Below are 16,919 nucleotides of genomic sequence, written 5' to 3'. Positions count from 1 at the left end.
CTGAGCCCAGCTGGGGGAGTTTCACTAAGGGCAAATGCTGGGTGCTGTCCTTGGGCCACAACAACCCCCAGCAGCACTAGAGGCTTGGGGAGGAGTGGCTGGAGAGCTGCCAGTCGGAGAGGGACCTGGGGGGGATTGATAATGAGCCAGCAGTGTGCCCAGGGGGCCAAGAAGGCCAATGGCATCCTGGATTGTGTCAGCACTAACGTGGCCAGCAGGGACAGAGAAGGGATCTGACCCCTGTGGTTGGCACTGGTGAGGCCGCTCCTCGATTCCTGTGTTCTGTTTTGGGCCCCTCACCCCAAAAAGGCCATTGAAGGGCAACGGAGCTGGTGCAGGGTCTGGAGCACAGATCTGATGGGGAGCGGCTGAGGGAACTGGGGGCGTTTAGTCTGGAGAAGAGGAGGCTGAGGGGAGACCTTCTGGCCCTCTCCAACTCCCTGAAAGGAGGGTGCAGAGACGGGGGATGAGTCTCTTGAGCCAAGGAACAAGCGCCAGGCCAAGAGGGAATGGTCTCAAGCTGCGCCAGGGCAGGGTCAGACTGGCTCTTAGGAAGTATTTCTTTGCAGAAGGGGTTGTTGGGCGTTGGAATGGGCTGCCCAGGGCAGGGGGGGAGTCCCCATCCCTGGAGGGGTTGAAGAGTAGAGTCGACTTAGCACGTGGGGATATGATGGAGCTGGGAACTGTCAATGTGAGGTTAATGGTTGGACTATATGATCTTCAAGTTCTTTTCCAACCTAGATGATTCTCTGATTCTGTGAAAAGGCATTCAAAAAGAGTTGATACAGATTTTCCCAAATTAAAGCGAGATGTCACTTGGAAATAGGTCTGGTTTGTCCAAGTGCCTAATGTTTAGGGCTGAAGAAGGATTCAGAGTTGTTCCATGTTGAGGATTATACTTTAATAAGCTAGCAAAATATACCAAGCGTACAATGCTAAAAATTGAATGGAACTTTGTCCTCTTTTCTGTAACTAATATTTTGTCAGCACTGCAGGTCAGTAAAGCTCCCCATCAGAAATATCTTTCATTATAAACCAGCTTATAAATACTTTATTAAACCCTCTCATGGGGTAGTAGGGAAGACTTAACCAAAAACCTGTCGTGAGCCTCTGCAGTAGTGTACAAAGAGCCTATTAAATCTGGAAAGCAGGCAGTGGGATAAAGATACTTGTCTGTAAGGAACTGTGCTGGACGTGCTGACCCTCAAAATTACCATGATTGAAGTGTCACACACGGCAGGTTTGTAGAACATCTGTCCCTGGTGGATGGTATATGCACTGGGAGAAAGGCTTTTCTGCAGATCTTGCTGCTGTTTGTGTTCTTGTTGTACACTGGCACTTTTCTGGGTCACTGCACTCTTGGTGAACTGTCAGCATCTTTAATTACACTTGATTTAAGCTAATGAAGTGCAGCTGGATTTTTTGTGTCATTGGTAGCCTCACCTGTGGCCTTTCTGTAATCTTTCAGATCACTTGTAATGTTTGTTTTTCTTGTCTTATAACTGCAGCCTCTGGCTTAGCTGTGGCTTGCTCTTGGTGTTGCTCTGGGCTTTGTTCTCTCTGTCCTGAAATGGCTCTGTGGCTAAATATTTTTTTATTTTTTTATTTTTACCATTCTTTTAAACTTTATTCATACACAAATGAAAAGGATGGTTATAATGTGATTCCAGGAGTCTAGTAACCTAAGTTCTAGTAGTCCTAAGAGCTTTTAGTTGGGATTGGCAGTATGCTAAAAGTGACTCAAGTACCTTCTGCTGTGAGATATTATTAAAGTGATGGGACATGCTGCAATATTTCTGCATCCAGTGGGCTGAAAAGGGATTTTCGCACACTTGCTTTAGATCCTAACCTGCGTTCATTTTTACATTAAGATTTGCAGTTTTAAGGGTAACGGTGTATTAACAGTCTTTTGTCCTTTTGCTTCAATGCCAAAGAGCTAAAAGGGAGATTAGATGGTTTAAAGCAAAGCAGTGAACTGAAAGAGCTGGAGACTGCTTTAGCTCCATTCCTGACCTCACTGTGTGACCTTGGACAACAAGTTCAATATATTTCTACCTCAGTTATCACATCGGTTAAATAGGGATAACGGTATGAGCCAAAGAGCACTGTTGCAGTAGGATTTTTGTTTGTATAGGCCTCTTGTGAATCTCTAGCACTAAAAAATAAGTATGTGAGGCCAAAAATGTTCATGTGCTTTCCTAGAACTACATTAGCAGCATGACATATTCATATTACATCACATAAAAATAGTTCAGTGGAAGGTACAAAGAAATACAAAACACTATTTCTGAGCTCCCATGTATTTGTTTTCTGGTAATTCCTTCACAGCTGTTTCAGCGTCAATTTGTGAGCCTTGGTCAGAGTGTTGACAGTGAAGTACAAAACGTGTTTCAAGATAAATAAGATTTATTAATGTAATTCTTTGATGATCTTCTGATTTTCATAACATTGATTATCTGCTCAGATAGCCTGAGTCATGTAATAATAACAAAATTTTCATTCAGTGCCAGACCATTATCAGCTAGAGTAGCAAACAGACTGATCGATACCAGTTACAATATCCTGCTGTCTAAGCCTGCAATGGGAAAGACATGATTTAATTGCTTAGATGTTATTTAAGGTCAGTCATCTGACTCTGTCCTTTCAGTTTTTAATTTCCACATCAGCCTCTGCTGGTCTAGTGAAAATGTGTTCTAGGCAGTGCTAAGGCCTCTTAGTTGGGGGACATGGTAATTTTTGACCCACAGCTGTAATGAGACTGTAACCATGAGCTGCCACCACCGCTTTAGACTCTCAATATGTTGGTGTATGGTTTGAAATTTACCTCCAAAAGTGTTACAGCTTGTTGTCAGAGACAAGCCTGTGCCTCGGTGGATGCTAAACACCACACCTCTGGCTGTGAGTTGCTTTCCCCAGGTTTAAAATGGATGGAGTCTGCACTGGCTGCACCAGAAACAAGACTGATACATAAATGTCGTATTTGTTCTTCGTCTCACAGCTGTGTATAGCCCTGGAGCATCTGAGAGCCAAGAATCCAATAATTAGTTTTCATAGGCATGAATTCAGTGTTCGTAGTAAGTTCTCCTGGTATCTTTCTCTTGCTTCTGAATGGGTATTGCAGAGCTCTGCCAGTCCCTGACACCCTCACCCTGCCGCCCTGTTTGCTTTAACTGTGTGTATGTGCTGCATAGTGGCACGTTTGCAAGAGCTGGTTACAGTTTTGAGGGGACTTGCTTAGAGCTCTGTTCCTTGCATACTGTCTTCTCCAAGCCACCTACAAGGCGAGGGGAAGCCTTTTGGTAGGAAGAGGGACTTCAGCCTTACCGAAATACATTTTTGTGGGGAGATTAGGACAAAAATCAGAGCAGTAGTAGTGGTGGAGGAGCCTTTTGCTTGCAAGTGGCTTGCTTTAAATGTGGCTTGTTATTGCCTGAAGGTTGCTGTCATATGATGGCTGTTCAGTGTCATGTGGAACTGGAGTTTGTAGGCTCACTTTGATTCTTGATGGGTGGGTGCATACGTGTTGAAAATTGCTGTTATTAGTGATGACTGGCAGTCTCCATCAGGAGACTAAATACTGACAGAGCCCTCAAGATTGAACTCTGCTTTAAATCCAAAGTGATTGAGGCATGTTGGCAAAGTTACAGTTTGAAAAAAACTTTTATCTGCCACTCCTTGTCTGAGGCTCCAGAGTTACCAGGCTTGAACGTGTCAGCAGTGCCTAAATAAATCCTGGATGGGAGGTCATTGAACTTTGATTCAGTGGTCACAAATTAGGGTCATTTGGTAAAGTAGATAATAAAAGATATTGCATTGCCTGATATCAGGCCCACTACCATTACAGAGGCATGATGCTGGCAGAGTCTCCTGCTTTCATCCTCTGGGGACTTCTGGAAGAGGACTGAAACTGGGGTACATTTGTATCTTGTTTTCAGTTGCTGCAATGCTTTTTTTTTTTTTTTAATCTTGGTTGGCTACCAAAGCCCCTCTAGCCGATGCAGGGTTTTATTGTGGTTTCCTCTGCTACCTGTCACTATGATATTTTAGTATCCCCTCATGACAGGGAACCTTCTTAACTACAATTTCTGGACATTTTCAGAAAGTTACCAACATTTTATCAAAAATCCTGTATGCCTTCCTGGAAAGTAGCATCAGCTTCAGAAGCCTCAGGATTCCCATCCATGTTTCTGTCTTTTCCTTACGTTGGGCTGTCTCTGGCTTTGAACTGGTTCTTCCTGGGCTCCTCATGCCTGGTTCCAGGCTGGAATAGCTTACCCTATTTTATAGCAAGAGAAGAGAAGCTGAACGTGAGCCCAGAGACTGAAGGAAAGCAGGGATGTGCTACAGGGCATTAACAGCACTGGTTACTGATCTTCCTTGACTTGCTGTGCTGCCATAGAGACCTCCTACCCGCTCCCCAGAATGGGTAATCTGCCAGGATATCCTTGGAGCTGGGTTTTTAGGCCTTTCCCTGCAAAGCATCATAAGGCTAAGCCACACTTAGACCATTTACTTTTCTTAGAAAACTCAATTTCTTGATCAAAGACTTTGTACTGTTTGGCTCTGCAAATACATGAAGATATTTAGCCTAATCTGAGATCACAAAGGCTAATTGTACCTATAGGTAGGTGTGAAAGAAGCCCAGAAGACTGGTTTAGGGATCATAAAGGCTCCCTTTGCACTCAGACTGAATGTATCCCAAAGTAGTAGGTGGGTGTTATTATAGAAGTGGTATTTTAAGAGTCTGTGATGAACACAAGATTCTTTTAAATGCTGTGAGTTACATAAATTTGTCTATTCAGCCTTGACGAGGTGGGGTTCTTCAGATTGCACAGGGTTTGGATTATAACTGTCCATCTCTCTGTCTTGTTTTGCAAAATCCATGCTTCCATATCCTGTTTGTATTGCATCTTCCTGTTCAGGTTCTCTCCAAGCTTTGAATATACACCAGGTTTTAGAGAGTGGTGTTACAGACTTAGTATGTCATATAGGTGGATCATATTTTATTTAAAAAGATGACCACACAAAGTTTTAAAAGTGCTTGCTTGCCTAGTTTCTTTTAGTATTTACTGGGTTTGTTTTTTAAATAATGCTAGCTAATACCATATCTTTACTGTATCTCTGCTTAAATATCTTAGATGGATTAAGGAGAAAAGTGTTGGTTTTCACTGCTGTAGAAAAAGAGGTAGGCTTCTAACATAATGGGGTGATGGTGTGATACGAGTCTGGTACAGACACAAAGTAATTATTACACAGGTAGGCTGATCAAAGGTAATCCACAGGGTTCTCTCTAGGGCTTGTTTCTCTTGGCTGCACTGTTTCAAAATGCGATTTACCTTGCCTATGGGAGGGTTTTAACACTTTTTAAAAACCAAAGTTTTCTTCCCCCTTGTGAAAATACAGTCTCTGTCAGCAACACACAGAGCTGATCATCAGAATTCCTAGGCTGTAGTTTCCTTCTGAGGTCACAGGAGTTCTACCTTCCTTGGTGATTCCTTTCTACTTTTTTTTTCTTGTTTCTTCCCCTCTCCTTCCTCCTTTGGACTGTTCTATTATGTTTCTTCTGTAGCTGCTGAGGTTTCTGAGTATGGATTCATTAATGTATTCAGTCCAGAAAGGCACAAGGTAAGAAGAGGCTTTTTGAGAACAAGATGGTTCTGAGTTAATTTCAGTCTATGTGGTTGTGTTCTTTGCTTTCCTTGTGTTCTGTCTGGTTACAGCAGACAACAAATCACTCTTTTTACATTGGAGAGTGATGGTTTTTAATATATAAAAGCTAATCCCTGAAAAGAAACATTCAAGCAAAAAACAAATACTCTACAACATCAGTCCTTCCTTGGAAAAAGGGAACAGTGTTTCCAGAAGATATGGGAAGTGCTTCAGTCACTGTGTCTGGAAAAGAAAATGATACTGTTAGTGCACTAAACAACTCTTTCCTCATTCTCCAGTTTCTTAGCATCCTGGTCACAGTGACCTTGTGTGTTTGCAGAATCTTTGATTCGAATAGATTAAGAGCATTTGCTTACATGCTTGACGCAGCTTTTTGTTGACTATAGATAGACTTGTCCTTCACTTGAATCCTTCCTGACTTATTGTTGGAACATAGTAGTATTGTAGTGCTGTAATGTATACTTCAAGTTATGAAGTAATACTAATGATGTCTCCAGTAAAAAAATGTTAAGAAAATAATAAACCACAGTGGAACTTAATAGAACAGGCTGCAAAGGCTTTTTCTAGAGCACTATAGAAGGCAGTTGGCAACAGTCTGCACACAAAGGTGATTGCTGAAAATGTGCAATAGAGAAAGTTATGAATGTGTAGAATAAGGGCAGTAGGGCTTTTAGTTTTCCATATAACCATGATGATGTTGTGATCTTGAGTATCCTGAAGCTGACTGCAGCTGTCCCAAAAAGTTTTATGTCTTTCAGTCTACAATTTATGAGTAGTCAATTTTTTTTTTTTTTTTTTTTTTTTTTTCTTATCCCATAGCACTGATTATTCAGGCTCTGCTTGGTTAATAGATTGATGGAAGAGCTAATAATAACCAAACAGAAAAGGAGCTGCAGATCACAGTGTATCTTATGTAGCCTTGCTGATAAATTGGTACACAAGAGATTGTTCTGAGGGGAACTGATCACTGCTGGAAGGAAATCCATCGTTTTCTCGAGTGGATTTCCCCTAAGATGGATCAGTTGGCTTTCTTGGTGGCATAGGTGGTATCCTTGTACTGTACACTGCAACAGGGTGTGTCTGGACTGGAATTCCCTAGGTGCTTTGCATGCTACTATAGCAATGCAAGAATTATATGATGTGGCCAGAGTCTCTCTGCAGTTATTTTCTACTTGAGCTCTATTATTGAAGGCTTCAAAGTGGGAGAAAACAAATATCATGGCCTAAGCCTTCCCTTCTGTAACAAAAAGAAGTAGGTAGTCTAGTTTTGCATTTCTGATGATGGGTGAGTATTTTTATTTTATTTTAAATCATCCTCTCTGCAATTGCTGACAGCCATGAGAACAGCTGCAGTAATAGTTTTCATTCTGTACCACTGGTCTCATTGACTGTGGACACTACTAACTAAACAGAGGCATTTTAAAACCTGTATATAATATGATTAATTCAAATGCTGAGAACCTGCTGGTGCTACTTGCTTGTCTGTTTGGTCTGACATTTTCTGTTCTACTGCAGGGCCACCTGAGCAGAATTTTTTAGCACACTTCTTTCACTTATGATATGCATCCTATATGCACATGGGACTTCCCTTGGATACTCCTACTAAGAAGGTTTCCCTCTGAGTTCTCAGATCAAGGGACTAGAAAAAGGTTGGGGTGGAAGATGAGTGAGCAGCAGTTCTTCATGTTCTCATTGAAACTCTCTGGTTCCCCTAGGTGAGCTGGCATGGCCTGAGTTTTGCAGACGGTGCCTTATCATCAGAGTGCACTACAGGAGTTGAAACAGCATTAAATCTGGGAGAGAGAATAGCTGAGGCACTGGTCTGGGATTCAAAAGATCTGAGCTAAGAGATAGACATTGAAACTGCAATCCTTGTGAAACGTGTATTTCTTTGTGCCCCTGGGAAATTACTGTCTCCCTTTTGGTTTCCCACTCCAGAAAATGGGGTCCATTCTGCTCCTATTTTCTGCTCTTTGTGTCTCTTCATACTGGTTTTCAAGGCCAGGAACTGTGTCTTAGTATATACAGGAGCACTGACTAGCACAGCTAGTCCTGAACACAGCAGGCAGTTGTAACACAAAGGAGGAGTGATTCCTTCCATCAGGACAGGGCTGTTCACAACTGTGTGGGAAGAGATGGCAGCGTTGCTGCCTCCCAGGAGAAGCTTGTTGGATTGGAGAGGCTTGAGGGCACAGAGTGGAAGGGAAAGCTCTCTCCCATGCTCAGCCCCGAATGAGAAGACTTGTGAATTTTGTCTTTCAGCTTGTCTGCATCTTCTGTTGAGGTGGATGGTCCAAAGTGGGTTCAGCCAGGGAAGTCTTGGTAGAATTCTGAAGCTGATTTTTCTGCTTTGCAGAGTGTAAACCTCAGATATCTGGACTGCTTTTGCAAATGTAAAATTCCATCTCAAAAATTTCAGAGGAAAAGATAATTTATCATTTTTCTTGTTATTGCAGGGGAAAACTCAGCCAAGATATCTGCAGACTAAAAATAATGTCTTGCAACTTCATAGTGACTTTCACTGGAGGCTCTCCAGATACTTTGCTAACATGAATTAATGAAATCCCCAAATATCCCTTGCAGCCTAGTATTTTTTAATACTTATTTTACAGGTGAATTAATAAATGGATGAAATCCTGCATGCCTTGAAGGCAATGTAAAAGCATCAGTAGGACCAATATTATATCAGTAGGACCTTTAAAGCTTGAAGTAAAGCAACTAATAATCAAATTTACAGTTATATTGTGTTTTCTGATGTCTTGCAGGGTTAGTTGCCTTTCAGTTCTTAAACGCTTCCTTTTTCCAACTTGTCAAGCAATGTAAATATCCCTTATTGCACCCAGATAATAGAGCAGAATAGACAGATATTTTATCTGTATTCCTATTTTGTGACCAACTTACATTTGGTGTGTCAGGTATCCTCAAGACTCCACCATCCAACCTAATTTACGCTTAACTTAGAAGCATGGCTACCTGCTCTTACCTGAATTCAGCCTATAGGCAATGGCAGACAGGCACACAAATACAACAGTAAATAAGTTTATGAGCAGGGCAGTTATCATAAGAATTGCTTAAGCATCAACCAGAAGCACCAAGACCAGTAAAAATGCTATCTAAGGCTGACAAATGTGCCACGTTTGCTGCCCACAGCAGAGAGTCTGCGGTGAGTTGGTGCAGCACCTTTGGGCTGCCAAAGAGGAGGAGTGGTAGGGAATGTGTGGGAGTGAAGCGGGGAGAATGAAAGTGCCTCAGGGGATGGAGGCTGAGAAGGAGCCAGTGTAACAACTTCTACAGACTTGTGAGCTTCCAAAAAAAAAAAAAAAAAAAAAAAAAAAAAAAAAAAAAAAAAGATGAGATGCCAACACTGGAGTATGAAAGATAATTTTAGGTCCGTTAACAAAACTTCCAGGAGATACAGGGCTTCAGACTGGTAGTTCAGAGGTAGGCTGACTTTATTTTAAAGAGAAATGCAGAATGGTTATTTATTTATTTATTTCCTTAAACCCAGAGTAGGCTTTTGTAAGAAACTAAACTTTGTCTTTGGATGCGAACTTCTGTGAAGGATATATCAGATGGATAACTGAGGTTGTTCCCACAGTAACAAGAATGTTAAGGTGTTTCTTAGCTTGAATAATCATTACTAAAGATGCTTGTCTAGTATTGTATTCTGCGTGACAGAGGCTGTGCTGCTTTTATCATTTTATCTCTTTCTGATGGTTTGTGTAGGAATGAGTATTTTGTGCAGCTCCCTGCTGCAACCAGCAGTGTGTGGTATGACTGGTGCTAAAATCCCCTGGGAATAAAAAGCAACTGAAGAGCTGTGGTGATGGGAAGAGAAGAGAGAAGCACTTATCCTATCTACCTTACATAGCTGTTGTACTGTGGAAGAGGGTTTTTTTTTTCCTGAAAGGTCTTATCACCCTTTGCTCACTACAGAGGAAGCTCAGGTGCCTCGCTTGGATGAGGCAGTCAGGTTTCTGATGGCTAAAGTTCAGACAGACAAATTCCACGGTGAGTGGTGGAATTTACATTATTTTGTTTGTTCACAGTTAATGTGTGTTCTGTTCTCTTGACAAGGGTGTAGCTGGTCCTTAAAAGGAGGAAGACACTTGCTTGTTTGCCTGAGGCTGGCTACTGCCTTCTGGATCCGTAGGCACCTTAGAGGGGGAAGAGAGACCAGCAGTGGAGCATGGAGAACTGCAGAAGAAAAAAGCTTCATGAGTGTGGGGTGTGGAGACCAAGTCAGCATAAAGCCTTCAGAGTGATGAATGAGGAATGCCAAGAAGAGCAAGGAGCAGATTCGTAGTCAGAGCTTTGGTAGAGAAGGAAAAGAAGGTGTTTTACTGGGGGCTTAGAGGGGACTGTGCAGTTTGCTGAAGTCCTCTGAATGCTGCTGGCCTGTAAGCAAACCTAAAAACCTGCCCTGGGGAGCACACTGTGGGTAGGAGAGGGTGTAATCACAAATTATTCTTTTTATTTTACTTCACTCAAGAGGACCAGCAATGAATTTTCAAGGTTCCCTTGTTCTAGTTATGTTCAAGCAGAATGAAGTTTTAGGCTGTAAAATTTCCTTTGTGTGTTTTTGATCTGTCCAGAGTTTGTGCTCTTTCCCACTGAGGAGTGAGGAAATGGCAGCTGCACAGTGCCAGTGGTCACCTCTTTGGCTTTTCCTTGAATGCTATTTAAACAACCACAAAGCATGCAGAAATGTTGAAGAGCAGAGGCCTTCTGGCCTTTCTAGATACCCAATTAAGGATTCAGGGCAGATGCTTTTAAAAACCTGGCCATATTTTCTTGAAATCTGGAGTTTTGGCTGGAATACATGTTACCATTCTATATAAATTCCCATGCAGCCTATGAAAACACAGCCATTTGAAGTATTCCTTCAAAGCAGTTAATGAGCTTTGCTTATGAGTATGTTTATGATTTTTCAGTCTGATTTTGACATATTACTAGCATTGGTGACATTTTTGTTTCCCTTTCCTTGTACAGAAATAGATTTTAGAATGTGCTAAGTACTTCATATAGGCAGTGTTGCACTGGGTGCAGTTATATGATAGAGAGAAACATTAAATATATGCATCTGTATCTTGTGCAGGACAAGAATCTTCAAAGAGCTAGCTGTAGATCAAAGCCCAGCCTGTAAGGTGTAATCAAATAGCCTGATGAATAAGACCAAAGATGATGAAGCCTTTTGGTACAGCAACCCTGGTTTGTTTTGCTGCAGACAGTGTATTTTTTGTGTGAGGTGCGAGTTCATGGCATCCTTGTTTACACATGCACATGAATCCAGTGCACATGTGTTACTCTCATGCATATGGTAGAGCTGGAGCTGCTCTTAACTCCTCCATCATCCCATTCTGGACTCCTTTCCAAAAGTTTTTGAAAACTGGTACACAAAACACATACTCTGGAAACTAGAAAGCTTATGAAAAGGAGGTTTAAAAGGGCTTGGAGGGGTGTGGGGGAACCAACCCAAACCTCACTATTAGATTTGTATGTCCCTGTTGTTGCATATGAGGCCCTATAAATAAAATGCCTGGCAAGCTCCCTGTCATGGAGCAGAGGAGTGTATTATTATGTGCTATGAGGAGTTCTGTAAGGAACTCTTCCTCCTTCCCTGAAATATTCCCAAGATTTCTAGCCATATGTTCACGAGGACACCTATATATGATCCATACAGCTCTTTGTATCTCCATCTTGTAGAGACCTGATTCCCTGAGGGTACCTCAGTGGTGTAGTAAGAAAGCTACAGAATAGTAAAACTTGGGAATTGACAATTATTGTCCCCTTGGCTATGTAACTATAAGCAGAGACTGCTTTACCTCTCATCCTGTTCATTAACTGATGGCACGGAAGGCTTGTTTAGATTCTTATTATTCAGGTGCTAACAATATAAAGTGCTGGAGAATCGACCTTTGTGCGCTTCTGATCTAGTGCAGTCCCAGGCAGCACAGAATGAGTCCCTTTTTGTGCAAGGTGGTTGATGAGTTTCAGGAGGGCAGGAGAGTGTGTAGCAGCTTGCGTTGAAAAATTGGACGAAGAACAGGAGATTGTGTACTGCAACAGTAAGAGCTTTTGCTCCTACTGTTAGTGAGAGAGATGGAGTCTGAGAGAAGAAACATGAGGTCTTCTGTTATGAAGTTGTGAAGCAGAAATGAGAGCTCAGGACAGATGATAAGTCAGGAGGCCATAGCTGCTTTTAAAGAAGGAAAAAAACCCAGAAAATTAGGTTTGGTGATGAAGATGGGTCAAGGAAAATTCTAATATGCCCAAACTTTCCTTAAAATAATTTAAAGTCTAGTGCTACTGCTGGCTTCCTAACAGCTAGTTGTTACTGGAATCAACAGTTGTTTCAAGGAAGGCTCAATTAAAGTGCCACATAGCTATAGTTAACTGGCATGTGACTTTTGTTTCTCTAGCAGACTTTCTTATCGCAAGCCTTTTATGAGGACCATGTAGAGAAGGGTTTTTTTTTTCTCCTTGGGGCTTTTTTTTTTTTTTAAGTGAAACTACTGAACTCTCGTCTGAAGCAAAATTTGTTTGATGTTAAGTCTATCTTATTCAAATATCCTTGACATTCCTATCCAAAGATCCTGTATAACCTGTGACATACACAAAAGTAACAATGGGGAACTCCAATGTCTGTAGCATGTTTTGACTTAGACACAGTTCAAGCATTAAAGCAGTTTAATTGTCTTCCAGGTGGGTAACAGATCACCATAATTGTGAATTGTTACTACAGGAAAATATCTAGGACTTGCCCTTAAAGTCCAGTTGTCTTAGTTTAGTTATGAGACATGACAAGTGGGTGAAGCTGAAAAGCAGCTAAAGGATGTGTCAGATAATGCTCTTGTGAGGCCTTTTGGGACTAACTTAAAATACTCACTGCTGTCCCAGAAGAGAGTGTGCATCATGCGAATCATTCTCATCTGTACCTGTGCAAAGTTTTCCAGGTCATCCAAGAGCCACTACTGAAGTCACCTTGAACCCATTTGACACTGAAAGTTAAGAAATGCTTGGACAGTCCAGTGTGGTGACTCGACTGTGGGGGCAGTAACCTCCAGCTGTGACACCGAAACAAACACCTGGGAGTGGCACAGTGAAACTGAGCTGGCCACTTCCAAAGTGATTACACCCTATGTACCCAGTGCCTTTTCAGAAAGGGCCTGATGTAGGCTCTGTTGGCAAGGAAGGATGCTTTATTTTTTTGCTGTTCAGTAGTTGTAGTATAAGTTTGAAATCGGCCTGTCCCCTCACAGGCAGCAGTGCTCAGAAGGCATTCGTGGAAGAATGTCCAAAGGGTTTTAAGGAGGGAAAACTGGGTTAATGTCATCACCATAGAATTTTAAAAGGAGGCACACTGTGCATGAGATAAACTTGGAGATAAGCTCCAAGGTGTTGGGAAGAGACTACAAGGTGTAGCATAGTTGGCATAGGAAAGGGGTTAAAAGACAGCGCTGCAAGGCGATAGTGCAAAGAAGTACAGCAGGACTGTGTTATGCCTTGGAATAAAGAGCATGATGGAGAGGAGAGCCAATGAAGGCTGTCCTCAGCAGTATAAGATGGGAGATACACCACAGTAAAGAGGTAGGGGAGGAATGTTATTTCAGGACCTGAGTGGTATCTACTAGGAAGAGAAACACTCTGAGAGGCCAAGGATGTGTTTGACACTATAGATGAAGAAGAGTATTGAAACATCAACTTCAGAGAACACAGAAAGATGTAGAGAGAGTCTGGGCTGATCCTCAGAGGGGATCAGATGTTGGCACTAGTCATAGTGTCAGAGAAGCACTGTAGAGGAGACCAAGAGGGTGTTCAGTAGCTGGGCTTCACAAATGTCAGTTCTGAGATGAACAGTTCAGTGTTAGAGGAGGCAGTCTGCAAGGTGCTGCGCTTGTCTCCTCACTAAGGACAGCACATTCTGTGCTTGGTTGCTGCAAAAGTGTTAACATGAGCTAGTTGTATTAATATAAGTGCCAGGAAGGTCTGTCTGTAATACCAAGGGTCCTGCATTTCACCCAAGGTGGCTCGATTGGCCCAATTTCAAGCAGTTAGTTTTCACAGTCCTGGCTGTGTATTTTCAGCAGTTGTGTCTGTGTGTAGTGAAAGCTGGCATTCCCCTCTTAGTTTCTTTTATAGTGTACCACACATGTATTAATAGCACAATAATGTTTTTACCTTATAAGATGCTATCGTGTCCACAATGTAAAGCAACAGTGTGGTTCACAAAGGTCTTTTGGTTTTCTTGTGTTCAATAGGAAATAGCCCGTCGTCTCCGACCTGGAACTCTGCGTGCTGTCTTTGGGAAGAACAAGATTCAGAATGCTGTCCACTGCACAGACCTCCCTGAAGATGGACTTTTGGAGGTAAGACCTGCTAGACAAACATGAATAGCTCTACTTGACACTGGTTTAAGCTGTTGAAGTGTTTTGTAGCTCTGCTGGAGACAAGCGATCAGCTAGAAACAAAAGCAATGAGTTTATTAAGGGCATTTAACACAGCTAATTCTGATACTGTAAAACATTCATCCAAGCATTTTTCTTGAGTGAATATAATACAATGGAGTATTTAATGAAATGGAAGTCAAGAGTCTTCCCTTTGGCTGAATGTGTCCTTAGGATTGGATATCAGCACCCAGTGGTGCTTCAGCGGGGGCACCTTCTTAGCCCTTTCTTGGATGACCACCATGACTCCTGATCTGGATTGTCTCTACAGTGAGCTTGTGTAGGGCTTGGAATATTACGGATGCTGGGAATTCAAATCCTCCAGATGGGGTCCAGGTTTATTAGGAGACAGTCATAATTACGCACATCAGTTGGTATTTCCTGTGTTTTAAATTAATTTACAAATTATTATATTATCTTGGCTTTGTATGCTTACATTAAAGTCCAATAAAATGGGAAAATGTTAAATTGAGTTTATAAAGACAGAAGTACTCTCTGTGAAAACAGAACAAGCTCACTCACTTAATTCTGTGCCTCAGAACTAAGGTCTGTACAAGGGGATTGAAGCGGTGTGTAAGCAAGCCTGTCTTGGATGGATCTCTGCATCAATGCAGATGTTTTTCCAGCACATGCATTGCTTCTGTTTTACTGTCTACATGTATTTGTGTGTTTTGCTGTCAGACTATAGCAGAATGATGGAGCAGCAGGAGTTCTCCTAGCTTGGATAATTTTACGTAGCCAAAGTGGTGTTTTCATTGAGGGAAGAGGAAGAGCTAACTGAGTCACCATCTCCCTTTGTGAAATAAAAACAGATCTGTGGGTTAAAATGCTGTTTGCCAGGAAATTGCATCTAGTTTAAGGAATTCACTAGTGAAATTCAGCCCTGAGAATGACAGCCAGTATCAACAAATTTGCAGATTTTTCAGCCATTTCCAAGCTGTCATTAAAAGTTGTCAACTTTTAGTTTCTGCCCAAAGGGACTGGATTTAAACAAGCAAACAGGTATTTGTCACCACATGCCTTAAATCCCTCAGTCATGGCTTTTCAATGGCAGCAGCAAAACAGGCATAGCCTGCAAGGGGAAAATGGAAGTCTCACCAACACACACAGAGCGTTTTAGTACTTCAGCAGAATTCTCTCATGTCCACAGTCTGTATCCTTTATGCTGGTGCAAAGCAGGTGTAACCCCATTTTGCTGGCTGTTTAACTTGAGTTTGCAGGTAACTGTAAGTGAGGTGGGTAGGGCAAAGCAGTTGAATTGCTTCTCCAGAACAAAAATTGAGACTGGAATTTTTTCTCAAGGTCTCCACTGCGTGTGTTCATCCTTTGAATCCCACAGCTGAAGCAGAAACTAAGTTCTTGATCAAATATTACTCTGACTCCACGCTTTGCAGTTCCCATTGCAGACTGGTCATTTTAGCTGTCAATTTTTGATTGTATTTTTTTGAGAGAGGAGTCCAAAATCTTTTTTTTTTTACTGTAGGCATAATTGTACACAGAATGTGGTTCTTATCTGTCTCTAGTTTCGTCTATAACAGTCTGGGTTAAGCCAGCAGTTGTAAAGGACATCTGTCCGTGTTCTTTAATGAGTAAATAAAGCAGTGAATGTTTCATTCTGATTGTTTGGCAAATAAGCATTGTAATGTAAACTATAGAAACCTTTTTACTGCTAATGCTTTCGTTCCTGGAGTATCTTTAGATGTGTGTTCTGTCAGAAATGTAGTTCCCTGAAAGCTTAGGTAAACAAAATGAAAAATAACTTCTGGATTTGCTGAAGCACAAGGACTTGTCAGAACTGATGAAAAAGAAATAATACAGTATACACATAGATCATCCTTGGGAAGGACTTTTTTCTCAGTGAGCTTCTCTGTGAGAGGAGCTCAAATCCAGTCACAAAGGTCTCATTTGCTGACCTTTCTCCCCCCTCAGCCCCAATAACTGTAATGGCGCTGGACGTGCTGGGCTAGAGCAGAGTGACTGTGTCACATATAAGACAACCATAGAAGGAAACTGAGTCAGACTTAACATTTTAAAATAGTATGCTGTTCAGTAAATGGCACGTTTCTCTAATGGGTAACTGAATATCTTAATATACTGAGTTTAACAGAGCAATTATCCTCAGCCTCGGAGGAGGTGAATTCACTTGTCATTGAGGAGAATGACCTTTGCTATGTGGCACAGTGGAACTTGCTTTGCAATATGGAGTTAGTGTGTTTGTTATGTCCATGTTCTAGCAGGTGATGTTGCTGAGGTGATAGTAATGCTGCTCTTGCTATAAAAACTTTACAATATCATTGTAGGACAGTGATTAGTAGAGGAGTCTGGAGCAAATTTCAGAGAGAAATGTGACCTCCTAGATTTATACTACAAAGATGAAGGATCCTTTTTAAAACGCCAAAGAAAATTAATTCATCCCTAGCAGCCTCTCCTTTCTTCAGATAGCATTGTTTTTTGTAAAGTGTTAACTCTCCTGCAGTTACTACTCAGTAGAGCTCCAGAAACCAGCCTATATGCAAGTTATTTCACTCCTGTTTTGCTAATGAACAGTAAGTTTGGCAATCTGAATTCAGGCACAAGAGCTAGGAACTCGAGTTTCACTTCAAACTCTGATGCTGATTTGATCTGAGCTTGCCTAAGCCACTTCTCAAATTTTGGCCTGAAAGTGTTTGATTCCAAAATTCTATATGAAGATGTTCTGATTTATATTTCTCTTCTCCAAAATAAAATACTAAATGCAACATATTTTTGAAAGCAAACTGCAGAATAATTATTACAAATAATGATGCAAAATTTCTAACACTT

General features: G+C 41.5%; 1 protein-coding gene across 1 annotated transcript in view; it reads left to right on the top strand.

The window, feature by feature from the left end:
* The window catches only part of NME7 (NME/NM23 family member 7), a 72,268-nt gene that overhangs the window by 41,820 nt on the left and 13,529 nt on the right, over positions 1–16,919 (top strand). Inside the window, exon 10 of the mRNA XM_026844896.1 lies at positions 13,932–14,039. Within this exon, the coding sequence (XP_026700697.1) occupies positions 13,932–14,039 (108 nt within the window). The remainder of the gene's footprint in view (positions 1–13,931; positions 14,040–16,919) is intronic.

The sequence above is a fragment of the Athene cunicularia genome (assembly GCF_003259725.1).
Source record: "Athene cunicularia isolate RWA chromosome 1 unlocalized genomic scaffold, athCun1 chr1_part1, whole genome shotgun sequence".
Taxonomy (NCBI): domain Eukaryota; kingdom Metazoa; phylum Chordata; class Aves; order Strigiformes; family Strigidae; genus Athene; species Athene cunicularia.
Note: the sequence above shows the minus strand (reverse complement) of the source record. Positions and strands in the feature narration are given on the sequence as shown.